Source organism: Crocodylus siamensis, chromosome 9, assembly GCF_052110815.1.
Source record: "Crocodylus siamensis isolate JL-2025a chromosome 9, ASM5211081v1, whole genome shotgun sequence".
NCBI classification, from domain to species: domain Eukaryota; kingdom Metazoa; phylum Chordata; order Crocodylia; family Crocodylidae; genus Crocodylus; species Crocodylus siamensis.
In genome coordinates, this window is record NC_143403.1 from 45,351,496 (window position 1) to 45,378,986 (window position 27,491).

Consider the following 27,491-nt stretch of genomic DNA (forward strand, 5'->3'; position numbering starts at 1 on the left):
CTTAAGATGTACTCCAGTAGCTCCCCAGGTATTGAAATGAGGCTAACCAGACTGTAGTTCTCTGGGCCTTCCTTTTTGCCTTTTTTTGAGGGGCACTACACTGGCCCTTTTCCAGTACTCTGGTACCTGGTTTGTTTTCAGGAAGATCATTGCCAAGGGCTCTGAGATCTCCTCTGTCAGTTCCTTCAGTACCCTAGGATGAAGTTCATCCAATCCTGCTAACTTAACTTCATTCAGACCCAGCGACATTTGTTATAATTTTCCATCTATAGTATCTAATTATGGGAGGATCTTCTGAATTCAGTCCCCCTCACTGCTGCAGCATGGTGAGCAGTGGTAGGATAGGTCAAGCAGCAGGGAAGTCAAGTGGCCTGATTCCTGCTTGCCCTCCCCCCACATCATTTGCTGATCTTCCCCCTCCCCGTTTGGTGCCCCTGTAAGTGCCTGTGCATCTTGAACCTGGCCACCCATGGTGTCTGTAGCCCCTGCCCCCACTCACCCCCTTCCCAAAGTCTTGGACTCTTATTCCTTCCTACTTTTGCAGCTGATTTTTGACAGGAACCCTAAGTACCTTCAGAGGAAGATGAACGTTGACCCTCGACCATCATTCTTTGCTGCTGTTTTCTGAGGCCTTTACCTCAGCACTGGTGTCCTGGTAGGAGTAACAGGATGCAGTTCTTCAAGGTAAGCAGCTTTGGAATTTCTCTGAAATGTTAAATTTCAGTAATGCTAAAACTTGGAAAAACATTAATTGCTAGCCATCAGGTTAGGAGGGCAAAGCCACAGATGCACAGACAATTTCTGTCACTTGAAGGACTGCAAGAGCAAAAGGCTGTAAAAATCCACACGAAGAGCCAGGTATAGAAACATAGGTGAACTTTTATTTGTTATGCAATCTGAACCTGGCACTGAAGTAGCATAGTGTGAAGTAAACCAACCACAATATTTATGTGCAGTGTCAAAATAGTGTTCCCAATATGTGGCCCCTGCCACCATTTTGAAACATAGGATGCTGAATATGTAAGCCACTCTGATTAAAATACTCCCTCCCAGTCCCCCAGCCCAACCCCGGAGCATGTGTATAGGTGTCCAAAGGATCCCTCGTGAAACTGCACCTCTAATGTCAATAGCACTACGCAGGCCTGGCGTTTTCTTTAAGAAACAACATTCAAAATAAAGAGACTGTGTTGGAAGGAAAAGTGTGCTCCAGCTTGCTTTAAAAAAGTTATTTCTGTCTTAACACATACAGAAGTCTTGATTCACATACAGAAGTCTTGATTCATAGCTTCCTAATTGTGTACCAAGATAAGACTACAGAGGCCATGCTCAGCCTCCACAGCAAAGTAAAGCCATCCAATTACAGTAAAAGCTCTGTTATCCGGCATCCCCTGGGAATGGGGGATGCCAGATAACAATATGCTGGTTAATTGAGCGGCCCTGGCTGCCACTTCTCCTGCCACATCTGGGGCATCCTTCCACTCCTCCCATGGCATCAACACCCCTTGCTGTTATTCCCCTGGGCTGTGGGGGATCGTCAGTGCAGGCTGCTTTGCCCTGGGCCACGGGGGCTCGGGGAAACCAGAAGTGCCACAGTGGGCACTTCTGGTTTTACTTTTTCTTACAAGCTGGTATGCTGTTAACAGAGCATATTGGCTTGTAAGGTGCCAGTTAACAGAGAATTTACTGTACCTGTTTTTGATATCAGCAGCTATTCAATCCTTTCTTGTTATTTACAGTCCTTTACCAGAAATCCATGCCTTCTGAGAACACGAGGAAAGAGATCTGTACTTTGAGACTGAGTAGGAGATATTGTTTGAAAATCCAAGACGACCCACAGATGGTTTCCAAAATGTCACTTAAACTTTGCATCTATTATCCTGTTTTCCAAAAGGAGATGTTACTGACATGTTCCAAGTACCTACAGTTACTTTTTTCAGACCTCTTGCTACATTTTATACAACATTCAAGAGGTACTGACTTCAGAAGAGACATTAGAAAACGTGTTATTCAGGGACCACAAGACCTTAATCACTTATTAAAACTGAGAAAGGAGGTAAGTGAAATTTTTTTCAACAGCTGTAATTGAGATGTGTAGTAAACACAGTAGAAATCATTATAAACACCTTACTCCAACTGTCCCTCGGTACTTTGGAGTCCTCCAACTCCCAGTAAAAAGGGACCATCTCTTCTAGACTTGGTAACCAGTGGCTTCTTTATCTTGCTCTTTTATAGCAAATGCATTTAATACTCTATGCATTAGTAAGAAGTCAGAAATTCTGGAAAACTGCAACTGCGTCCATTCAGGAGAATGCTTTCTCTGGCTGTGTTTCCTTTTGCTGCAACTTCCGAATTAATTCTAGTAAGTTCATTTGTAAAGTCAGCTCCTGTAAAGGACGAAATGACACTTCAGGAACAAGAAAAGCTAATACCACTACTCTGCCAGAGGCTGCAGCAAAGGTGTAGAGGATACTGTAGAGGGTATTCCACAAAGTAGACAGTCACACTATTGACATCAACCATCCACGCCATCTCCCAAATAAAACACCCCTTCAAACACTAGATGTATGCAAAACTAAAGCTTGACATTAATACCTTTTTACCTAATGTAGGATGTAAACACTGCAAAATATCTGAAATGAGAGGATGATCTGTAGGAAGGTAGAAGAGCTATAAGATACAATACCCTTTATGGAAGTTCTCTCCCTTTTCATAGCTTGTCATAAAGCACACAGGTCCATCAGTTCTGCAACCTTTTCATTAGGGCACTGGAGCAATAGCTTTCCACTAAAAATGTAAAAAGCATATTAAAAGTGCTCCTCCCTGGGCGTGTCTACATGTGCACATGCTTACTTCACAGTAAACCTCCCTATTGTCAAGTAAGCTTGCTACCTGCAAATGCAAATAGCAAATTTACTCAGGAGTAGTAACAGTACCATAGCACTTGTGTATATGCCTGACTGAAAAATCTGTTCCCAGTCAGCCATCTACCAAGAGGTGGGAGATTGCTCCCTGCCCCTGGGAGCTGCCTGCTGCCCAGCAGGCTCCACCACAGAAACCTGGGCAGGGACTATGTCCCCCTGCCGTGGAAACAGGGAGCTCTAAGCCCCCTGCTCCCAAGCCATGACTGGGGAGTGGGGGCTGGGAGACCCTTATTTTCCCAGCACCAGCTCCATGATAGAGGAGCCGGTGCTGGGAGATAAGGGTCTCTTAGTCTGAGCTCTGTGGTCACTGGGCTCAGGCTGGGAGATAAATAGCCCCATGGTGCAGAGCCAGTGCTGGGAGCTCCCTGCTGGTTGGGGCTGGGGAGCTGGGAATAAGCTCCCCAGCCCCTGCCCTGCATGCCTGGGGGTGGAAAATGTACCCCTGCCCTGGCAGTCAGCAGGAAGCTTCCAGCTTCTGCTCCCCAATTGTGGAATGGGGGTTGGGAGATCCCTGCATGGGGACAGTTCCCCGCCCACCCCGGAGCTGTTTGGGACCTTCTCCTGACTGGGACAGTTCCTAGCCAGCCCCAGGCTATGCAGGGAAGCATATGCAGCCTGGAGGTGGCTAGGAATTGTCCTGTTTCAGGCAGTCCCCAGACAGCTCTGGGCTACACAGGCAGACTTCTTTGTGCAGCCTGGGGCTACCCAGGAACTGTCCTGGTTAGAGGCATGTCCCAGCCCCATGCCCCAACCAGGTGAGGCATGGGGCTTGGAAAGAGGAGGTGGAGTACGTCCCAGCCCCCTGGCCTGATTCGCTGGTGGGACAGCTAGCAGTGAGCTAGCTGCCCCAAAGGCAGGTCGGGGTAGGGGGTGGAACCTGCCCCTCCCCTGAAGCTCTTTCCAAGCCCCATGCCCCTGATTGGGAAGCCAGGGTCTGAAGCTTCCCCCAGTAGTGTCAGGGGCCCATTGCAGGGTTGCAGGGAACTGGGTGGAAGTCTTCTCCCTAATCCCTGCATGTGTAGATGTTGGACCAAAAACTCTTACTCCAGAGCAGCTTATACCAGAATAATTTTGGGCTTCTTTAAATGCATGTGGAGATGCACCCACTACTTCTCTGAGCATCTCACCCTCAGAGTCCTCAAAAAGCCGCTCCAATGCATTTATCTTACTTCAAAAGAGAAGAATAACTAAGAAAAAGCTGGAGCAGGCACTGAGGGTTTGATACTGGTTATATAGTGCTACCTGTTAAATGCACCTGTGTGTGGTGCACACAATTATTTCACCATTCTGATGTGAAGTGTTCCCTGTATATATCTGCAAATCTATGTCATTATGCTCATTCAAATGATCCTGTTCCCTGAGTTTTACAAAAAAAAAAAAACCAGCTTAGGTTAGGCAGCTGTTTCACTATGACCTGTACTTATCCTTACCAAATAGAGAAAACAGTTTGAGAGAAATTAAGTATATACCCATTTTAAGCATGAGGGATAAAAACAGGAAATTTAAGTGACTTGCCCAGATAATAGAATAAAGAATGAACTGGAAGCCAGAAAACAGCATATATTTGGGTGCCTTTTCACCTTAAGTTATCCTCTCTGCAGACTAGATTTCAAGTTTATAAACTCAAGCTGAAAAAAAAAGTTTAGATTATTTTTAGTGCTCATGCTCGGACAGGCTAAGGAGTCATGGGGCTCACTCTCTAGTAACTGGCTTCTACAAGAAATTTTTTAACCTAATATTTCTAGCTGACAGACTTGACCACTAGTTCATGCAGCAAAGGAAGGATCATACCTCCAGCACAAACGTTCAAAGTTCAAATTGTGTGCCATATGGGCTAGGGAGAAGGTGGAAAATGAAGAGAACTTCTGGCATTTTAGTTATCTTTTTTTTTTTTTTTAATCTGTCAACTGTTAAAAGTATTGACAGATCTTGAATCTTCTTCTCATCTTACAGACCTGAGGGTTTGTGGTGATATAAAATCCAGACACTCCAGCTTTCTCCAGGGTGCTCTGCTGGTCAACTACTTTCTGGTCTAGTTCCAAGACTATTTTCTCATCCATCATTCGCTGTTCATCTCGAATTCGCTGCTCCACAGCCTAAGAGGGAAAATTTTGATATTATTTTTTCTCCAATTATCTTCTCATTGGATTTTCTTTAACTCAAAAATAAAGACACATAAATTAATTTAATCCCCGAGACTGTAAGGAGGACCAGGAAATAATTTGTATTCCTTAAGAATCTCTTAGTTGTATTGTTGAAGGGTCTAAAAATAAGCTAGGGAGAATTACGACAAGTTTAGTAAATCATCATCACCAAGGATCCTGGTTTTCTCTGTTAAAAAATCCAAAATCCTTTAATAAAAATCGCCAAAATACAGGTATTTGGGATTTGATTTTGTTTTTTTATCATGGAAAATCAGAGCTCCCCTTGCCCTCTTCACTCACCAGAATATGGGTCCAGCTGCAGCAGACCCTCTGCTGCTTTTTGGTACAGAGCAACTCTGATATGCCACCGCCCTTCACTCCTGACCTGCAGCCCTCCACCCCTCCCAGTGCCCCTCACTCCCAACCAGCAAACCCCTGGCCCTGCTGGTGCCCCTCATTCCTAACCCAGTCCCCTATGCCCCACAGCCCTGCTGATGCCTCCCATTCCCAACCCACTGCCCGCCGCCGCCCAGTGTGAGGACAAGGCCCTAGCCCTAGTGTATGGGGAAGGGGATGGTGTGTGGGGCAAGGTGTGTGTGTGGGAGGGCAGGAGGGTGTGAGCATAGTGCCCCCTGCCCAGTTGGCAGCAGTAGAGGGGCACAACTCCATGCTGCCACCATGGCAGTGCAGCCCCTCTGAGGGCACCTGAAGCTAGGAGATCACAATCCCGCAGCTGCAGGGTGCCCCACACACCCCTAGGGATTGGGGGAACACAATAGTGCCCCATGGCTGCTAGGACCTAGCATCCACAGCTCCCAAGCACTACTGGGGCTGAGAGTCCCAAAGCTGATGGGACTCTCCATCTCAGCTGTGTATGTGGCACAGCTGGGTCCAAGAGTCCTGACAGCTGTAGGACTCAGGTATTGGCAGCCACAGGACGCTGCTGAAATCTCCCAGCCCCAGGTGGCATGGAGTGTCCCTGTAGCTGGTAGATTGCAGTGACTATGATCTCCCAGCTCCAGGGTGCATTGTTTGCCCCAGTGACTGGTCTCCCAGCCATAGGGGCACTACCTACATGCACAAATTAAAGGTGGAGAGAAATCAGCTATAAAGTAATTACACATTTTCCTGAAATAACTTTATAGCTAGTTGGATCTTTTTAAGGCATCATAGTTAATTTGCATGTGTAGCCAGTCTAAATTAATTGCGCAATTAACCTGACAATTGCATATACTGTGTAGAGGGGGCCATATAGTTGGAAATATTACCCAGCAAGATGTTGCCAAAACAATGCTGTCTAGGAAATGGTAACAAGGACCTTTACGTCTCCTAATATTTAGCAAAATCTGCTTCAATTCTTGGGAGGAAGAGATGCATTATCCCCATTTCTCAGATAAGGAAGTAAAGGAACAAATGACAGATGTGTGGTTTGGAGCAGGGGTTCCCAAACTGTGGTATGTGTACCTGTGGGAGTACGCAAGACATCTCTGGCGGGGTATGCCGGAGAAATTGTGTAATGGCAGACTTAATTTTCATTATAAAAATAATAATTAGCATTTAAATATAAAACATGCTGGTAGGGGTACACAGGCAACTGATAAATCTAGAAGTGGGTACACAATAAGAAAAAGTTTGGGAACTGCAGGTGTACAGGTTTCAGCTTGTGACTGTGCTAGGACTAGAACTAGTTCTGCCACCAATGTGTTGAGGGTGAGGGAAAAAACCCGTAACTTCTGCCTATTTCCCTGTATGTAACACAGGAAAATATTTAATAGGACTATTGGACAATAGGCTGATGATCTGGTTAAGAGACTATTTAACAAAGACTGGGAAAATCATCTTTGGGCATCGTATCGCTAACCCTGTGAAAAGTTCTACAAGGGACAGCAAAAGAAAACCCTTCAGTCATGTTGCATTCAATAGAGGGATAAGAGGCAAGAAAAGAGACCTAATTCTGAAGAAGGCTTGATGGGAGAAAAAAGTTAGTAAGGCTGGCTGCAGAATATTTATGATGCATATATACAAAACATAAGTATGGAGAACGAGCAAGATTAAATGAAAGTCATAGCATGTAAAGAAAAATATAGCTTATTATTACTGAAACGTGGAACAGCTCCCATGACTGGAATATCAACATTGAGGGGTATTCATTATTTCAGAAGGATAGTTTTTGGGGGAAAAAAAGAGGTGGTACTGCACTAAATCAAAATGCATGTTCTAGTTTCAGGTCCAAGAGAAAGAAATCAGCAAATCAGGGTGAAGATAAAGAACAACAGGGTAGGAGATATGAAAGGAGGATATCTGCTGCAGATCACAAATCACTAAATTATAGCCTTTAAACAGGCACCAAACCTCACCATCCTCATCACCAGAAGCAGATTTCCTACAGCCCAAAACACACTGAATGGATTCAGACCATGCCATGACAAGAAATGTAAAACCTGCCAACATATCTCCACCACCCCCACAATAATGACACCCCACATCAGAACTATCAACATTCCTGGATCTTACACCTGCACCTCCAGGGGCATGCCCACATATTTAGGCATATGCGCATGCAACAACTCAAATAGGAGCAGCACAAATTTGTGCTTGGGATTTGTGCCTCAGCACATGTGCCTGAACATACACTTCGGTGTGGGGCAAGTTGTGCAACCTGGGGGAAACTAACCCAGCTCATTTTCTTCCGGATCTTCAGCCAGGGGGAGCAGAAGGCTATGGCCAGCACATGTGCTGGCCCCAGCAGTATAAAAACCTGCTCTGGTGAGCAGCTCGGCTACTTGCTCAGGAGCTTCTCAGGCCCAGCCAGTTGACATATGGGGACACTAGCCCCCTGTGCCAGCTGGACTGCTGCAGCAGCCCTGACCTAGAGTGGACCCTGTACCCTCTAACTACTGCAGCAGTCTGGCAGCCCCTACCACCTCCCCCATCAGTACACCACTGTGTGCGTGGCATTAAAAAGTTATTGCGTGGCAGGATTTTTTATTGTGTGCGGCTGCACACGCACATAACTTAGAGGTAACACTGGCTACAACCTGTTTAGGTTTAACTGTTGATCTGGAGACCAATTTCAGAATCAACTTTCCCATTTCTACAGGTAACTTAATATACTATAATAAGGGTACTATATTTATTCACATACAAGATAAGGTTTTTCTCCCCTTTCAGCAAAAGAAAAAAAAAAGAAATCTTGCCTTGGATATGAGGACAGAGCCGGCAGCTGTGGCTCCAGCTGCACTCCAGCTCTGACCCAGGGGAGACTATGTAGTGCCAGGGGTGCAAGTGGCAGGGGGGTAAAGTAGGTGGTATGGGGGCAGGTGGGTGGGGCAAGCAGCAGATCCTCACAGATTATAATTATCCATGCACTGAATCCTGTTATTGGGGGAATCAACTTGAATTCAAAGTCATTTTCAATTTGTGTAAATGAAGTATATGCCACTGCAGGGAGGTTTACACATGCGGCTGGGAGTGAGAGCTCTAAAATGTTGTGCAACAGAAAATACCAAGAGAACTTTACCTCCATTTCTCTCTGCTGAGCTGCTCTGAGGAGTGGCAGGTTATGTGGTTTACAAGATTGCTGGGCCTCTTTGTGTTTGTGGAACATTTCTTGCTTGAGCACTGGTCAATAAATACAAAATTAAATTGTGCACCAAAAATAACAGGCAAGAGCATTATCCTCAGCATTTCCTCCATATTCACAAAAGTGTAGCCTTTGGAAGTTAAGTCTTATATTTCAGAGAATACTATTTTTACTAAATCCACAGAATTTAGGAGCAGCACCTTTCTTGGGATGGACTGCCAGAAGCAAAGCACAGAAGACATACCTCTGCATTAATCTTTACCAAGAGATTTGACTAGCCATCCACCAGGTCTTTATCCCTTTGATGTTCAGAAAGAAAGTGAGCTCTTTGAAATGCTGCCAGTTATTTAGCCCACTTCCCTCTCCAGAACTGTGCGGATTGGAGACTTTTATAATAAGAGCACTGTTCCTGAAGCACAACAGGAGTAATTAATTGAAAAGGACTGAAGAAATGGGCCTAATTTCCTTGCTTTAAAGATATACTTAGGGACCTGTAGAAATCACGAAATCAGGCAATGCCTGCAAAATCTGTGGGGGAAACCCTTCCCACCTTCTGAAAATAAAATGCTAGCTCCCCAGAAGGAGCCAGCAGTCCTTATGGCACTGTGTCTTGGCCATGCAGATGTAGGGTCACCATATTTCCAGTTTCAAAAAGGATGTCACCTGCTGGGGGTGGGGAATAAGACTGGGGGCGTGATATGCCTCTGCCCTGCCCCTGTCCCTCACCACCAAACCACAGTCCCCCATGCCCAGCCCTTCTGCTGCTCCTCACTCCTGACCCACAGTACCTTGTCCCCCAGACTATGCTGGTGCCCCTCACTTCCAACCTGCACCTGCTTTGTCCCTGCTGATACCCCTCAGTCCCAACCTGCAGCCCCCTGCTCTTGACCCGCAGTCTCCAGCCCTCCCTGGTGTGCCTCACTCCCAAGCCACAGCCCCCCCCAGTGCCCCTCATTCCTGACCCACAGCCCCCTGCTCCCCCCAGCCCTGCAGTGTCTCCCAGCTGCTGTGCCCCTGCAGGCACAGGCATTGATCCTGGTGCTGCTGGCCCAGCCACGCAGCTCCCTGCTGCCCCAAAGGGACCCCCCGGCCCCTTCCTCTACTGCAGCCCCAATGCCCAGATAACTCTTCCAGCACTGGCAGGCACCCACTCCCCTCCACACACCCCTGCCACACACACGGAGACACTCTTTGAGCACCTCTGCCCAGGGTTCTCACCTCGGTGCTCGTTGTGCAGCTTCAGCCGCTGGTTGTAGAGGTTCTTTTCTGTCAGATGCTGAATCTCAAGCAGACCCTGAACAATCTCAAAGACTGTCCCATCAAGGAGTGCTAATGCCAGGTCACTGAGGATCGTGTAAGACAAACGCTGCTGGCAGGAGCTGCAGATAAAGCACAAGGAAAAGTAGGAGGGTAGTAGTAGCCATGGCACAAGGTAGCACTTGAAAGGTAACTGTCTTTGTTATTAAGCCAATGAAATCTTCTAATCGAGGAGGCAGCACAATTTTGCAGACAGAGCAAATGAGGGGAAGAAAAGCTTAGTCTGTTAGTGCTTTACAAAGCACTGGAGTCCTCAAATAAAAAATAATTATGACAATGTTAAGCATTTACCCAATTCTTGGAGCCCTACAGGCAAGTTCTATGCGCACACGCACACATACCTCTTCCCCCAAGAAAAGTCTGTTAGCACAGCTCCTGGATCCTGCATTGTGTCATTCCTGCCAGGTAAAGAGTCGGACCTTTCACGTTCTCTACTGATATGGTATGACAGCCCCCAACGTGCTTTACCTCCCCCATCACGTTTTCTCTCACACACTTGATTTCATAGATTCCATAGATATTAGGGCTGGAAGAGACCTTGCGAGATCATCAGGTCCAGCCCCCTGCCCAAAGGGATTCAAATGATCCCAGCAAGATAGGCATCCAAGTGTTTCTTAAAGGAACCCAGAGTAGGTACCTGCACCACCTTTGGGCAGAGACTATTCCAGGCCCTGGGGACTTGTACAGTAAAGATGTTTTTCCTTATGTCCAGCCTAAAATGGTCTTCCAAGAGTTTGTGAGCATTGGACCTAGTCTTCCCATGGCGTGCCCTGGTAAAAAGATGTTCTCTCAGTTCCTGATGCATACCCCTTATATACTTATAGGCTGCCACCAAGTCACCTGAGCCTACGCTTCTCCAGGCTGAAGAGTCCCACGTCTCTCAGCTTCTCTTCATAAGGCCTGCTCTCTTGTCCTCTAATCATTCACATGGCTCTCTTCTGGACTCTCTTGAGCTTCTCTACATCCTTTTTGAATTGTGGAGCCCAGAACTGGACACTATTCCAGCTGTGGTCTCACCAAGGCTGAGTAAAGTGGGAGAATGACTTCCCAGGTCTTGTTTGAGATGTGTTGGAAGATGCAGGCCAAAGTATGGTTTCCTTTGCCAGCTGTGGCATCACACTGGTGGCTCATGTTCATCTTGTGATCAATCATGACTCCCAAGTCTCTTTCAGATGCGGTGCTAGCTAGTGTAGCACTGCTGAGCCTGTAAGTGTGGTGTGCGTTCTCTCCCCCAAGGTGGTGCACCTTGCATTTCCTGGCATTGAATGCCATCAGGTTCTGATCTGCCCACCTTGTAAGCCTGTCGAGGTCAGCCTGGATTGCCAGCCTATCCTCTGGGGTGGCTGCACTTCTCCATAGTTTGGTGTTGTCAGCAAACTTAGCCAGTTTGCTTGTAACACCCGAGTCCAGATCATTTATAAACACACTGAAGAGTACAGGTCCGAGAACGGAGTCCTGGGGGACGTCACTGGTTACAGTGCATCAAGTTGGTTTGGTTCCATCAACTGACACTCTCTGGGTCCATCCAGACAAGATTTACCCACCATGAAGCAGTGTTGGCTATTTCTCAGAATATTACCTTCTATTAGGATGTTGGTAATGGTTTCCTTAATGATTTTTTCCAGGATCTTTCCAGGGATTGAGGTCAAGCTAACTGGCCTGCAGTTCCCTGGATCTTCCCTTCTCCCTTTCTTGAAGATAGGTACATTGGCCCTCTTCCAATTGCCAGGCACCTTGCCCGAGTGCTGCAAGTTCTTGAATGTTCTTGCCATAGGCTGTGCTATAATGTCAGCTAGTTCCTTTAGCACTCTTGGGTGCATTCCATCTGGGCCAGCTGATTTGTGGATGTCCAGTCTCGTAAGAAGTTCCCTCCCAAGATCAGTGGTAATGGTGGGCACAGGTTTGCCCTTCCCCTGGTGATCCTGCCTCTTGTCAGGCAGGGTGACGCCACTGGGCTGATGGAAGACCAACGCAAAGTAGTCATTAAGGAGATTGGCTTTTCCTGGTTATCAGCTGCCTCACTTGGTTTAGTAAGGGTCTAATGTTACCCATGTTCTTTTTCTGACTTTCCACATATTTGAAGGAGGACTTTCTATTGTCCTTAATTTGAATAGCCAGTTTGAACTTGGTTTTAGCCTTAGCTTTCCTAGTTTGCTCCCTACTGGTGCAGGCTAGTACTGATTGCCCCCCCTTAGTGATATTTCCCACCTTCCATCCTTTATAAGCTTCTTTTCTTAGGTGCAGCAAGTCCTTGAGTCCCCTATTGAGCCAAAGGGGTCATCCAGCCCTTTTGCTACTTCTTCTGCAGTTTGGAATGGACTTCCCTTGCACTTCAAGGATTGCATCCTTGAGGAGCAGCCAGTCATCATGGACATTCCTCCCTGTCAAATTGTGGTTTCTCAGGGCCTGAACAACTAGCTTCCTAAGCTTGTGGAAGTTGGCCTTTCTAAAGTCAAAGACTGCCTTACTGCTGACTGACTTGCCAGCTTTGCGGTAAATAGAGAAAGTGATCAACTCATGGTCAAAGTCTCTCAGCTTCCCTTCAATTCTCAGGTCACTGACTAGATCATCCCCTTTGGCCAGTACCAGGTTCCCCCCTTATTCTTAACACAGAGGGTCTCAAGTTGCCCTCCTTGGTTGCCAATCTCCACCTGTAGGGAAGTGTATTGCTGTTTCACACAGAGAGCTGCACCCCCGCCCTTTTTTGCAACACGATCTCTCCTGTACAAGGTATAGCCAGCTATACTTGTGGTCCAGTCATAGGTAGAGTTCCACCATGTCTCCGTTACCCCTGTGAGATAATAAACATTACTGTTTAGGAGTAGGGCCAGTTCCTCCTGTTTGTTGCCCAGGCTCCTGGCATTTGTGTAAAGGCAAATGAGCTTGCTATCAGCAGCCTTAGGTTTCCCTGCACTCCTGGAAGAGCCCTGTCCCTGGGGTGGGGTTGGAGTTTGTTTCTTTGTACAGCCTGACTTGATGGTTTGGTGGCTGATGCTAGGTGGCCTTGCACCAGAGATTATCTGCCCTTCCCCTGGTGAACTTAGTTTAAAGCCCCGTCAAGCAGGTCAGCCATTCTGGCTGAGAAGAGCTTCTTCCCTGTGCGAGTGAGGTGGAGGCTGCCTCTTCCCAATAATTTGCTGGTTCTCTCTCTGAAGTGCAGGTTGTGGTCATAGAAGCCGAAGCCTTCACGATAGCACCAGTGCCACAAGTCTTCTGTTTATTTCCTGAATTCTTCTCACCTTCCTATGCCCGTGACCCACAATGGGAAGGATCAAGGAGTCTTATAGTCATTCATGATGTGGCCGGGATTGCTTCAAGCCATGTCATTTGTGCCAACATGGATAAGGAGCATGGGGTAGTGGTCAGAAGGCAAGATAAGTTTTGGGATCCTCTCAGCTACATCCTGGATACAGGCTCCTGGGAGGCAGCAGACCTCACAGGCTGAGGGGTCAGGGCGGCAAATTGCTCCCTCAGTCCCCAGTAAGAGGGAGTCTCCCAGAACAACCACCCTGTGTTTCTTCCTAGGGGTGGTTGCAGGATGCCTTTCTTTTTCAGGTATAGGAGCTGGTGTTTCTGCTGGCTCATTTGGTGCAGCAAGGATTTTCTGCTTGTTGTGAAGGTCCAGGGGAGTAGTGACTCTGGTGCAGTATGCCTTGGGGCTGGAGACAACCTTCGTCTAGGTGACCCGTGGCTCTTCTGTCTTCTGGTAAAGGGTCTGGCAGTAGGAGATGATCTCCTGTCACCATCCCTGATGGCACACAGCCTCTGCAATACAGCCTGGAGCTCCCCTATCTGGTACTCCAGGGTCTCCAATGTGAAGCAAGCCTCACAAAGGGAGGTGGCAATGCTCCTGATCCTAGATGCCTGCAAGCATAGCAGGCAGCCCCCACAGCCAAGAGCCAGGGGCTCTGTCTAAGTAGAGACCGGAATCATGGATTGCATCTGAGTGGAGGCCTCAACAGTACCAGAGGGGGGGGTCCTAGACTCGGAGGGGATCCTCAGGATATGGTGCATCCCCACCACCACTGCACCAGTAGTATCCTGGGCTACTGCTGTGCAGACCTCTCTCTTCAGGCTTGCTGCCTGGAGCCTTGTGCCCTCCTGTGCTAACTTATGCACCAGGCCAAAAGTGTGCCTGTTTGCATGTTCTGTTTGTGAGGCTCTAGTTGCATGGCTCCCTGGGGTGCTCGGCAAAATAGAAGCCGGGGTGTGATCCTCCTAGGCTCCTCTCAGCTCCACCACAAATTCCACCACTTCTCTCACAAACTGGGGGGAGGGAGAATGGCTCAGAGTAACCACAGCACTTTTGGATGGTTTAAAGGGGCCTCCAAAAGGCATGCTTATTGTAGAGTCCAAACAAATCATTACAAACACACTGGCTAACTCCTTAACAAGCCATTACGAGCAACACAGATCTACAGTAAAAGCTCTGTCGTCCGGCATCCCTTGGGAATGGGGGATGCTGGATAACAAAATATGCTGGTTGAGTGGCCCAGGCTGCTGCTTCTCCCGTGGCATCTGGGGCATCCCGCGGCATCTGGGGCATCTGTGGGAGAGGAAGGCAGGCCTTGTACAGCCTGTTATGCCCCCGGGCTGTGAGGGCTCAACAGCACAGGCTGCTTTGCCCCAGGCTGTGGGGGCTCGGAGAAACCAGAATTGCCATGGTGGGCACTTCCGGTTTCACTTTATTTTATAAGCTGGCATGCCTGTTAACAGAACTTTTACTGTACTTTGAGAGAGCTGCAAATCTCCCTATCCTATTTAACACCAACCAGGGTGCCAACCTTGTAGCTGAGCCCCTACTGAAAACCCCTCAGCCGGTGGTGCCAGTGATGGAGGCGAGGTGCTTTGGATGCACTGGAGGATGGTTCTGGCCAACATCACCCATATTGGGGACCTCCTGGACTATGCCAGGCAGGGGTGGGCAGATCCATCTGTGTTGGCCCAGCACATGGAACTGCCTACTCTGTGCACTCCCTGCCACTTACTCCGGGAGGTCAAGGTTGCCCAGCTGCCCACTGCCCTCGCCTACGTCAACCCAGTTCTGTGAGGGCAGTGCCTGCCCCCCAGTATCTCCAAGCCCTCTGGAGTTGGCTGTGGGGCTGCTACCTTAGCAGGCCCCATGGTGCTTTCTGCCCCACCATCATAGCAAGCTGGGGGATACCAGCTAGTCCACTTTTGAACTGCCCATTGCTGCCAGGTCTACATGTTCATGCTCTGCACCATCCATCATCCTGCCCATGGTGGGGAGGGTCTCTAGTGGACTAGTCTGTACTCCACCTTAATCCCGTGAGCCACTGGGGACCTCACATGGCAGCTCCTGCATAGAACTGTCTCCACAGGAGTGTATCTGGAGAGGTTCACAGATACCCCTGACACCTGCCCCTTTTGCAAAGAGGGAGACCCTGGTGCACATGAACCTGGAGTACACCAGGCTGCAGCCCCTCCACCAACTCCTCCTGAACCTCTTGCTGATGTTCTGGCTGCAGTTCTTCCTTCACCTGTTTATTTCTGTGCTCTGAATCTGTGGCCCCACCAAGTCCTAGGGCCTCCTGGTCAACTTCCTCCTGGCCCTGGCTCAGATAGCTGTATATCTAACCAGGAAGGAGGTTCTGCGTTCACTAGCTTGCTGGATTCATTTGAGGGCCAGTGGGCACAGTCTGGTGTGCTCTGCTCACCGTTTCCCCTTGGCATGCTAGTTTTAAACCTCTGATCCTCACTCCTGTCCCTGTTCTGTCTTTAGGTGTCCCAAGCATTCAGTTGTTGCCTATCTAGGGGCCTCCCTTCCTAAGGGAACCTTATAGTGATTCCTTGCGGGCACTGGCCCTGGGTCCCTAGGCAACAAACAGGTCCTGGCTGAGGGGGGCATATAGTTTCCCATGGTCAGGCTTCAGCACACAAATTCCCACAGTGGCAAATAGGTCTGTCATTCCCCGGTTCATGTCTCCAGGCAGTTTCACTGGTCGGTGTCCACAGGCTCCCTCAACATGCTCAGGGGGCAGCAGGCACAGGCTGACGTGCTTTACTGGGTGCTCTCTTCCAAATCCCGTATTAGTAACCTGTAACCTTGCTCCCATCCCTCTTTTCGTTTCTGTTGTCCCAAGCTGATGTGTCCTCAGTGGCCTCCCTTCTTAAGGGAGGCGTATAATTTTCCACGATGTGCCAAGGCCCCTGACCCCACAGCAAATCAAATAGGCCTGTTTTCTTTTTATCGTCTCACAAAATCAGTTGACATCTCCTCAGTGGCCTCCCTTATTAAGGAAGGCTTATAGCTCTTGGAGATGGGCCTAAAAGCCTGTGATCAAATAGGCCTGTTTAACTCCAGCCAACAGCGCTACACCCTTACGCATCCAGCTGGTCTCCTACCCAGCGCGGCAGAAGCCCCCAGCTAAAGGTCCCCCGGTAGCGTGAGGGCTGCAGAAGCCCCGATGGCCCCCGTGCCCGGACAGACCCGTCCCCTTTCCTTGCTGAAGCCCCAGAGCCCCGAGCCGCCAGCCTCTCCGCCGCCGCCTGCTCCGGGGGAGCCCCGTGCCTGCCCCTGCCCCTGCCCCGTCCCGGCTCCGCGCAGCGCCGCGCGCCTCGCACCTGGGCAGCGCCTTCACCAGCGCTTGCAGCTCGGACAGCAGCTGGTAGTGCCGCTCCTGCTGCCGGGCCGCGTCCCCCAGCTCCTCGCCGCAGCGCCACAGCCGCGCCATGGCGCCGCCGCCCCGCCCCGCGCATGCGCCGCCGCGGCTGCCCCGGGACACAGCAGCAAAGCGGGAAGAGAGAAGGTCCCTCCCCTTTCCGACAGCTCCGCCCTGAGCGGGGGCTGCCTGGAGAAGGGGCGGCAGCCCGTGTGCTCGGAGTAGACAATAGGCCTGGCTGGCATGAAGGGGAGCAGGCTCAGGGCATAAACGGCTTGCATTGCCTTCAGGCTCTAGAGGGTATCCTAGCCCTGGCTGGGAAGGAGGTAGGATGGCTGTGGAGGCCCTCGTGGTGTCTGGAAGTGCAGTAAGGAAGTCCTCGTGGATGAGGGCAAAGGAAAGAGAAGACTTTCCCCACCCCCCTGAGTGGACCTAGAAGGGAGAAGGATTTAAGTTCATGTAGTCTTTATGGTATTTTAATTGGATTTAAGTTAGTAAACACCTAAGGACCGGAAGTAACTGTGAGGGGAGGTGGAGGCTGCGTTGTAAGTGAATTAAAGCACCTTGTAAGTTTAGTCCCTTTTAGGCAAGAGGGTCAGAGAGAGAGAGAGCAATTTTATCCCCTTTTAGGCCAGAGAGCCAGGAACGTGGTCCAGAGCCTAAACCCTTGGGCTAAAAACTCCAGCTGTGCAGCTGCTGCTGAGAAGCCAAGGCCTAAGTAAGTGGGCCTAGGATTGAAGGTAGTAGCCAGAGTAAGTAAGGCCTGGACCAAGGGGGCCAGGGTCTAGATAAGTACAAAGGGTGAAGCCAGGTGGTCCAAATGGAAGAGATTATGTCCAGGCTCAAGAGTCCTCCTGTATAACTGGTTGTTCCATCAAGGCATGGCAGGTGAGACACAGGACAGCAGTTCAGAAGTGACAGAGGTGTGGGTAGGCTAGCCAGCTGGAGCATGTTGCTAGCACCTGGAAGAGCTAGTCCTGTCACATATCCAGACTGGGTAAGGTAGGTACAAAGTCTCTATTGGGGCCACTTACAGTCACCAGCGTGGCTGGTCAGGGTCAGCTAACCCTCAAGTTCCCAGATATAAACCCCTGCACAGGAACAGGATGTATCTCAGTAAATGGGTTTAACTCAATCTCAGACTGGCTGTCTACTCTCTGCTTGATCTCCTGGATTCTCAGCCTGGCTTACTTTCTGATTCTGCTCTCTTCCTGATTCCCTGGCTTTCTGACTTGGTTTGTTCTTAGCCCCTCTTCTCAGATGGACTTCATGCCTTCCTGACCTGCCTGTTATCATGGCATCATAGAATCATAGAAAATTAGGGTTTTTTTCATAGACATAGATTTCATAGACATCAGGGCTGGAAGGGACCTCAGGAGGCCATCTAGTCTAACTTCCTGCTCAAAGCAGGACCATCCCAAAGTAGATTATTCCAGCCAGGGCTTTGTTGAGCCAGGCCTTAAAAACCTCAGAGGATGAAGATTCCACCACCTCTCTAGGTAACCTGTTCCAGTGCTTCACCACCCTCCTAATGAGAGAGTTTTTCCTACTATCCAACCTAAATTTCCCTTGCTGCAACTTGCTCCCTGTTTTGTCATCTGCCACCACAGAGCACTCTAGGTCAACCCTCTTTGAAACCAACCTTCTGGTAGTTAAAGGCTGCTATCAAATCCCCCATCAGTCTTCTCTTTAGACTAAATAAGCCCAGTTCCCTCAGCCTATGCTCAGAAGTCATGTGCTCCATCCCCTCAAATCATTTTAGTTGCCCTCCACTGGACTCTTTCCAACTTGTCCACATCCTTTCTATAGTAGGTGGCCCAAAATTGGACACAATACTCCAGATGCGGCCTCACCAGTGCAGAATAGAGTGGAATAATTACTTCCCTTGATGTGCTGGCAGCACTCCTACTAATGCAGCCCAGTAGGCTATTTTCTTCTTAGCAAAAACGGCACACTGTTGACTCATATCCATCTTATTGTTCACGTAACTCCCAGGGTCTTTTCTGCAGAGCTGCTGCTTAACCAGGTGGTCCTATGCCTGAAGTGGTGAATAGGAGTCTGCTGTCCTAAGTGAAGGACTTTGAACTTGTCCTTGTTGAACATCATGAGATTTCTTTTGGCTCTAATTTGTCTAGATCACTGAATCCTAGCCCTACCCTATGGCATATTTACAACTCCCCCCAATTTAGTGTTATCCGCAAGTTTGCTTAGGGTGCAATCCATCCCATCATCCTGATTATTAAAGAAGATATTGAATAAAACTGTCCCCAGGACCAACCTCTGGGGCACTCCACTTAATACTGCTTGCCAGCTAGACATTGATTACTACCCACTGAGCCCAATGAGCCAGCCAGCTTTCTGTCCACCCTAAAGTCCATTCATCTAACCCATACTTCCTCAGAATGCTGTGAGAAATGGTATCAGAAGGCTTGATAAAGTCAAGATATAGTACACATGCTGCTTTTCCCTGTATTCACAGGGCTAGCTATCTCATCATAGAACGCGATCAGGTTGGTCAGGCATAATTTGCCCTTGGTGAATCCATACTGACTATTTCTAGTCACCTTCTTCTCCCAAGTGCTTAGAAATGGATTATTTGAGAACCTGCTCCGTGATTTTTCCAGGAACTGAGGTGAGGCTGACTGGTCTGTAGTTCCCTAGATCCTCCTCCTTTCCTTTCTTAAAGATGGGCATTATATTTGCCCTCTCACAATCCTCCAGGACCTCCTTCAATTGCCATGAGTTTTAAGAAATAATGGCCAGTGCCTCTGCAATAACATCAGCCAACACCCTCAGATGCATTGCATCTGGCCCCATGGACTTCTCCATGTCCAGCTTTTCTAAATAATTGCTTAACCTGCTTTTTCACCACTGAAGGCTGCTCACCTTCTCTCCAAATTGTGCTCCCAAGTGCAATAGTCTGAGAACTAACTTTGCCTGTGAAGACCAAATTTAAAAAGGCATCAAGTATTTCAGCCTCATCATCTGTCACTAGGTTGCCTCCCCCACCTACATTTTGCCTGACCTTCCTCTTGTTGCTAACAGACTTGTGGAAACCCTTCTTGTTTCCCTTTGCATGTCTTGCTAGCTGCAACTCCAGTTGTGCTTTGGTCATTTTGATTTCATCCTTGCATGCTTGAGCAATATTCTTGTACTCCTCCCTAGTCACCTGCTCAAACTTTCACTTCTTGTAAGCTTCCCTTTTGTGTTTAAGTTCATCACAGAGATCTCTGCTAAGCCATGTTTTTCGCCTGCCATATTTGCTGTCCTTCCTGCACGTCAGGATGGTTTGTTCCTGCCAGAGGTGTGGGGCAGAAAATTTTCCAGTGCTTTATTTTTCTATGGGAAATTTTCCATTTCTAAAAATAAATTGTTTCATAAAATTCATTAGTAACAATGAATGGATGACAGTACAATATTAGGCAAGCTTGGCAGTTTCAAAGTTATAATTAATGTTTTTCAGGTGATTATCCCTAGGAAGTGTATGAGAGAATACATATATGTTTTATTGATTTGTAAACAGGAGGGTAAATACACTCGCATCATAATTCAAACCAAAAATCAAGTTATGAATTCACCTAATTGGCTATGCAGATCAAATTGAAACCAAAGCTAAAATTCTTATTTAATCTCAGACTTAAAACTGATAATTTTTGTTTCACTTTCAGTTTAGTAAATGCACAGAGCGGTGTCTCATTTCTTTTCTTGAGTTGGGGAAGTTGGAAGTGTTTGCATACAATCTGTTAGTTTTCTAGTACTTTTGCTTTGAAATTGTCATTATAATGCCTAATCAGAAAAAACCTAGCGTGTGGCATCATTATAGTGAAGTTCAAGCCACTGAAGTATGGAAAAAAATTGGTAGATGTAAATATTGTGGGCAGCCATATGCTAACAATGCAACAAGAATGAAGAAACATTTAATGACATGTAAAAACTGTCCTGAAAGAGTATAAGCCATATACAGAAAGCTAATAAAACCAAGTGGTGGAACAATATTATCTGAGAAAAGTCTACTTCAGGAATCTTATGTAAGTAAACAAATTAATATGTTAAACAACACACAGTATAGACTACCCTATATATTGTTTTAAAACATTATAATTTTAAAAGTTGTTAATGCAACTCTGGACTATTATTTATTTATTTAAAATATTTGTATCTGGCTTTTTTGCTTGCACTAAGCACCTAAGGTGTCTTAGGCTTAACAGCTCCCTGCTGCTTCTCCTCCTGATGGATGAGACCAAACTAGAATAGGCCAAAATCAAAATCTTTTCCCCCTTTTCGTTGCAGGAACTTAGTAGCTCAAGTGAAATAACAGATTTGTAAAAAATGGAAAATGAAAATGTTTAGTTACCAGTCTGGGGTAAGAAGCAGGTTCCTTGCTTTCAAGACCGCTGTCACCAGATATGTGATCCACCATCAGTAGGTGTTCAGGACAGTCAAGCTTTTTATCAAGGTTTGTGGACAAAATGTCAAAAGAAGATCAAGAAAAAGCAGATGAGACATTAGCTCGAGCTATATTTGCAAGTGGTACACCTCTTTCTACAACTGAAAATCAACACTGGAAGGAACGTTACAAACTAATTCACTCATCATATAAGTTACCGTCACATTATCGCTTATTACATTCTCTCTTATATAGAGAGTATGGGGGAGTTCAAACAATGGTTATTCAGAGGCTTGGTCAAGAAGGATCACTGACTCTGTCAGATGGATGGACTGATATACAAGTAAATCCTTTATTGAACATTATGTTAGCAGCATCTGAACCAATATTCCTGAAAGCAGTTGCTACCAAATCGTCTTGTCATACAGGTGAATACATAGCCAACTTACTGAGTGAAGAGATTGAAAGTGCAGGTCCCTCCAGGGTACAAGTCCTTGCAATTGATAATACGAGTAACATGAAAGCTGTATGGCAACTATTAAAGGCAAAGAATCCTCATTTAATAGTATTTGGCTGTCTTGCTCATGGGTTGAATCTTCTGGCGAAGGACATAGGAAGAGTGAATACAATGAAGACAGTGTTGGCAAACTGCAAAGTGATTGTGCAATTCAACAATCATCATGTTGCTAATCAGGCTTTGAAGAAATGACAGAAAGAGAAGCAGGGGAAGGAAAATGCACTTTTATTGTCAGGAGAAACTAGATGGGGCTTGGCTACAGAGTGTTTACATAGTTTGCTGCATACAAAGAACTGTTTGCAGTGTGCTTCAATAGATGACGCAATATCCCAGATTATTCCCTTGAACATTCAGAAGCAGATTCTTGATAACGATGTTCAAGTTCAAGGAGCATTCAATTTGCTACTACCAGTTTCAGTGGCTATCAAGAAACTTGAAGGACATATGCACCAAGCCTTTCAAATAATCCAGAGATATTCAGACAACTGAATGAAAATCTAACTGAGCTTTTGCCTTCTTTACCTCTATCCAAAGAGGAAGTAAAACAAATATTTAATGAGAGATCTGAGTTTTGCTCTCATCCATTTCATCTGGCAGCAAACCTTTTGGATCCTCAACACAGAGGACAACATTTATCAGAAGATGAATTATCTACTGCTCTCAAAACAATTAGGGAAGTAGCTAAGAATGTCCCCAACATTGATGAAATAGCCATGATGACAGACATTGCTGAGTACCATGCAAAAGAAAAATTTTGGAATGAAGACATCATTTGGTGGGCAGCAGAGAATATGTCTCCTCTCATGTGATGGAAGGGATACTGCAACACCCGACTGTTGTCCAGGATTGCTCTAAGGATCCTAAGCTTTCCATCAACAGCAGCTTCTTGGGAACAGAACTGGAAGGCTTTCGGCACAATCAAGACAAGAAAGAGGAATAGACTAACAAATGAACGCACCACTAAGCTTGTTTCTATTTCTCAAAATCTCTTGCTTCTGGAGAATCAGTCAGAAGTACAATTAGTGAAGAAGATGCAGCGTGATGATAAGTTGCCCTTGCCCATAGGCTCATTGGTAAAACCATCCTTTAGCAAAAGAGAATACGGTTCAAGTAGTTCTTAATTAGAGTTGCCTTAACCTGATTCTGAAATGGAACTAAAGTAAGTAGTGCAAGTGATAGTGACAGTGAAACTGGAGGTGCTGCAATGATCTCAGTAGAAGAGAGTTAAACTCTGTTGAAGTAGATGAGTAGACAACCATGACATATCATGCACAGTTCTTTGGGTGTGCTAAAATTAGTGTGTCAACAGTTTTCAGTGTCTTAATTTTTTTCCCTAAATTTAAACACGCCATATAAGGGAATTACATGCTATTGTGTATCGTCTTAACATTTTTATAAGTATTCCAATAAAAATAATTTCTTTCCACATAAAGCTTTGAATTTGTTTGAATATAACATTTATGCAGCACACTTAATGTGGTTTTTAATTTTTTTCCTAATCAAACATTTAAGTTCAAATACCTGGGGCTAGTGGGACATAAAATTAATATGGGGATACTTTTTTAGTTTTGTTTACTAAATATAAATCAAATAAACATGCTAAACCAGATCATGCTCTATTTAGGGCATTGGAAAATTTTCCAATTCAATTTTTTCCAGAAAACTCATGTCTCTGGTTTCTGCACCATCAGTAAGTTTTCTTTAAAATACAGCGAGCTCTCCTGGGCTCCTTTCTCCCTCAGAATGGCATCCCAGGGGATCCTGCCCATCAGTTCCCTAAGGGAGTCAAAGTCTGCTTGTCTGAAGTCTAGGGTCCATACTCTACTGCTCTCCTTTCTTTCTTTTGTCAGGATCCTGAACTTGATCATCTCATAGTGATTGCTGCCCAAGTTGTCATCCATTTTTACATCTCCCACAAATTCTTCCATGTTTGTGAGCAGGGGGTCAAGAAGAGCGTGACCCCTAGTTGGTCTCTCCAACACTTGCACCGGTGTTGTGTCCAGTGCTCTTCAAAAGCTTTCTGGATTTCCTGTGCACTGCTGTATTGCCCTCCCAGCAGATGTAAGGGTGACTGAAGTCCTCCATGGCCTGTGATTTGGAAAAATCTGTTAGTTGTCTGAGGAAAGCCTCATCTACCTCATCCTCTTGGTCTGGTGGTCTATAGCAGACACCTACCATAACATCAGCCTTGTTGCTGTCTCCTTTAACTTTAACCCAGAGACTTTCAAAAGGCCTATCTCCAGTTTCATACTGCAGCTCTGAGCAAATATACAGCTCTTTTACATAAAGAGCAACTCCCCTTCCTCTTCCCTGCCAGTCCTTCTTGAAGTCTCTATTATTGTAATCACACCATAGTTCTTTGATTGTGCAAGAAATTCCAGTTCTTCTTGCTTGTTTTCCAGGCTCCGTGCGTTCATGTACAGACACCTGAGGTAACTAGCTAATTGCCCTACTTTCTTGGAAAGAATGAGGAGGCCTTCCTTGTTGTCCCCTCCTCCTTGTGTTTTCTTCGGGTCTTGCACTTACCTCGGGTCTTTGGTCTCTGTGCCCCTGTGAATCTAGTTTAAAGCCCTCTTCACTAAGTTAGCAATCCTGTCTGCGAAGATGCTGTTCCCACTCCTTGTCAGGTGGATTCCATCTCTTCCTAGTAATCCTTCTTCTTGGAACAACATTCCATGGTTGAAGAAGCTGAATCCCTGCTGGCAACACCACCTGCACAGCCATGCATTGGTCTGTAGGATGCATCCACTCCTGTTTGGGCCCTTCCCCTTGACTGGAATCTACTTGTTCCTTCTGATGCTGGTTGGTACTTTGATCCCCAGTCCTGGCCGCACATGACCCAACGTGACCTAGCATACTTGTTAGATACTTTTAGAATCCTTTTTGTTGCCTTTTATGTCCCTTGTCAGTTGCATCTCAAATCATTCAGTGGACTTCTTGATTTTTCTCTCTGCACGCTTGTGCAATATTCTTATACTCGTCCCTACTAATAACATTTTCTATTTCTTGTATGATTCCTTTTTGAGTTTCATCTCATTCAAGAGATTACTGTTGCACTTCCTATTCTTCCACTGCATTGGGCTAGTTTGTTCCTGCACCCTCAATATGACCTCCTTAAAGTACAATGAGTTCTCCTAGACTCTTTTACCCCTCAGACCTGTTTCCCAGGGGATCCTGTCTACCTTTTCTCTAAGTTTGTTAAAGTCTGCTTTTTTTTTGAAGTCTAGTGTCTTTATTCTGCTGCTTTGCTTTCCTTCCTCCCACTGGGATCTTGAACTCTATCATTTTATGGTCACTGGGTATGTCTACATGTGCATTAGATCCAGGAGCAGTTTACTTGCAAGTAAACTACTTGTAAGTAAACGTTCCCAGGCAGGCATCCACGTGTTCAAGGAAATGAGAACAAATTTGCTGCTAAAGGCAGAAAACTGCTCCCAATTCCTGGGGCCCTGCAATGGGCCCATGCAGCCACCAGGTGGAGCTCTAGGCTCTCCCTTGGTGCTAGCTCAAGAGCTGGCAGAGAGCAGGGAGCAAGGAGACAGCTGTCTGCTGCCCAGAGCTGGGACATTGTACCCTGCCCCTGGAAGGATTCCAGCTTCGGGGCAGGGAAAGTTCTCCTGCCCCAGCAGCAGGGAGCTTCTGGCCTTAGCTTCCTGATCAAGGGCATAGGTTGGGGAAAGCTGGAGGAGAGGGGCAGGTCACAGCCCCCTGCCCTGATCCACTAGCAGTGATTTAGCTGCCCCATCAGCAGTGATCTGGCTGTCCCACCAGAAGACTAGGGCAGGGGGCTGGGACCTATGCCACCTGCAGCTCTTTCCAAGCCCTGTGCCTTGATCACCTGATTGGGCACAGGGCTGGGACCTGCCCCTGACTGCGACAGTTCCCAGACCCCACTCTGTGATTGTTAAGTTCCCCACCAAACTCCATGGTCATGGAGCTGAGCAGGGAACAGGCTCTCTAGCCTCCACCAACACAGACCTCCCAGTACCAGCTCCATGGTCACAGGGTTGGTGCTGGGAGATACGGATCTCCCAGCATTGGCCCTGTGGTCATGGAGTTGGTGCTGGGAGATGAGGCTGTTCCAGCTTCCTGCTCCCCAGTTGGAATGGCGAAGTGAGAGATAAGGATCTCTTAGCCCCACTCTCCAATCATGATCTCAGAGCAGGGGTCTTGGAGCTCCCTGCTGCCCCCCCCACTTGGGCTCTGGTGGTGGAGCCCACCCTGGCAGCAGGCAGCTCCCCTGGTTGGGAGCAGATTTGCTTCTGGTCAGTCATCTACATGAGCACTACTGCACAGTTAGTAATCGCAGGTCAATTTTCTACTTGCATTTGCAGGTAGCAAATTTACTTGTGATTAGGGAGGTTTACTGTGCAGTAAGCATGTGCATGTGTAGATGCACATATTACTGTGCAGTAAACTACACTACTGTGCAGTAAAGTGTCTTGTGTAGATGTACTCACTGTCATCCAAACTACCTTCCACCTTCACATTCTCAGACAATTCCTCCCTGTTTGTAAGCAGCAAATCAAGAAGAACTTCCCCTGCTAGTTGGCCCCTCCATCATCTATACCAGAAAGTTACCCCCAACATACTTTAAGAATTTGCTGGATTACCTGTGCAGATGTTCAGATAATGAAAGTCCTCCATGATAACCAGCCCTGTGACTTGGAAACTTTTGCTACTTATTTAAAGACCTCATTCACTTCTTCCTTGTGGTTTGGTAGCATATAGGAATCCCACAGTGACATACATCCTGCTATTCAACCCTCTGACCTTTACTCGGAGGCTTTCATAGGCCTATTTCCCACTTTATACTGAACCTCAGACCACATGCATACTCACTCTCTCCTGCTCTCTCTCTTTCTCTCTCTGTGCAACACCTCTTCCTTTTTCCCTGCCTGTCCTTCCTGATAAAGCTATTCCCATATTTGTCAGTATTCAGTCACGTGAACTATTTCAGCATGTCTCTGTAATCCCAATCCCAATTACCTCATGATTCCATGGTTGGAATAAAATCTCCAATTTTTCTTGTTTATTCCTCAAGCTTCTCACATAAATATAGAACCTTTTCTGGTAGCTAATGGATTGGCCTATTTTCTTCCTTAGAACATTGTTGAGGCTCTACCATTGCCTCCCTTTATTAGGTTTTTATCCAGGTCTCCTGGTTCTTTGCTTACCTCTGGTCTTTTGTCTCCATCCCCAGGTGAACCTAGTTTAAAGCCCTCCTCACTAGATTAGCAACCATGTATATGAAGAGACTCTTCCCCCTCTTTGTCTTGTGGCCCCCATGTCCTCCAGGTAGTTGTTCTTGGAACACCACCCCGTGGTTGGAGATGCCAAAGTTCTGTTGGGAACACCATGTACCATCTACTATGTGTTGATCTTCAAGATGTGTCCTATGTGGGCCTTCACCCTTGACTGGAATGACTGATGAGAACACCATCTGGGCCTCTCTCCACTTCATGATTGCACCCAGAACCATGTAGTCACTTTTGCGCAAGGTCACTTCATTACTGCCTACATGGATAAGCAATGTCAGATAGTAGTCAGCATGGATGACTGGTGCTGCCTTGGGAAGGGGTACATGCTCCCCCTGTGACCAGCCCTGCCGACTGGGGGGGCCACGAGCAATCCTGCCAACCAGGGTATCCCCTGCAGGTGATCCCATGACAGCCAATCACTGTATCCACTTCTGGGAGTGGCTGTGGCCACTTCTGGGAGCAGTTGCAGTGATCAGAGCAATTGGCCAGCACTTGCAGGGGAGGCACTGGCCTTTCCATCTGCCCCCGCCCCGTACATCATCTAAGCGGCTAGTGCGGCTGGTTGGGGTGCACTGGCACTCTCAGGGGGTTCACATGCACCCCTGTGAACCCTCTACACATTGCCTATGGTAGTCAAAAGGCTGGATAAGTCTCAGAGACCTTTTGGTGATGTCTTAGATGTGGGATCCTGGCAGACAGCAGATTTCCCAAGGCAACAGGTCAGAACATCTCCATGCC

At 47.1% G+C, this 27,491-nt stretch overlaps 1 protein-coding gene and 1 pseudogene across 1 annotated transcript; one reads left to right on the forward strand and one right to left on the reverse strand.

Annotated features, from left to right (window-relative positions):
* Positions 1–867: 867 nt before the first annotated feature.
* On the reverse strand, positions 868–16,708 carry DGCR6 (DiGeorge syndrome critical region gene 6). The gene is made up of 5 exons (XM_090063128.1): positions 16,551–16,708; positions 9,867–10,027; positions 8,586–8,686; positions 4,877–5,017; positions 868–2,384 (listed from the first exon to the last, which is right to left on the reverse strand). Exons 1-5 carry the CDS (start codon positions 16,658–16,660, stop codon positions 2,301–2,303), a joined length of 597 nt encoding a protein of 198 aa, XP_089919254.1. The 5' UTR covers positions 16,661–16,708; the 3' UTR covers positions 868–2,300.
* LOC149857492 (uncharacterized) overlaps positions 16,659–27,491 on the forward strand; it is a 36,728-nt pseudogene continuing 25,895 nt past the window's right edge.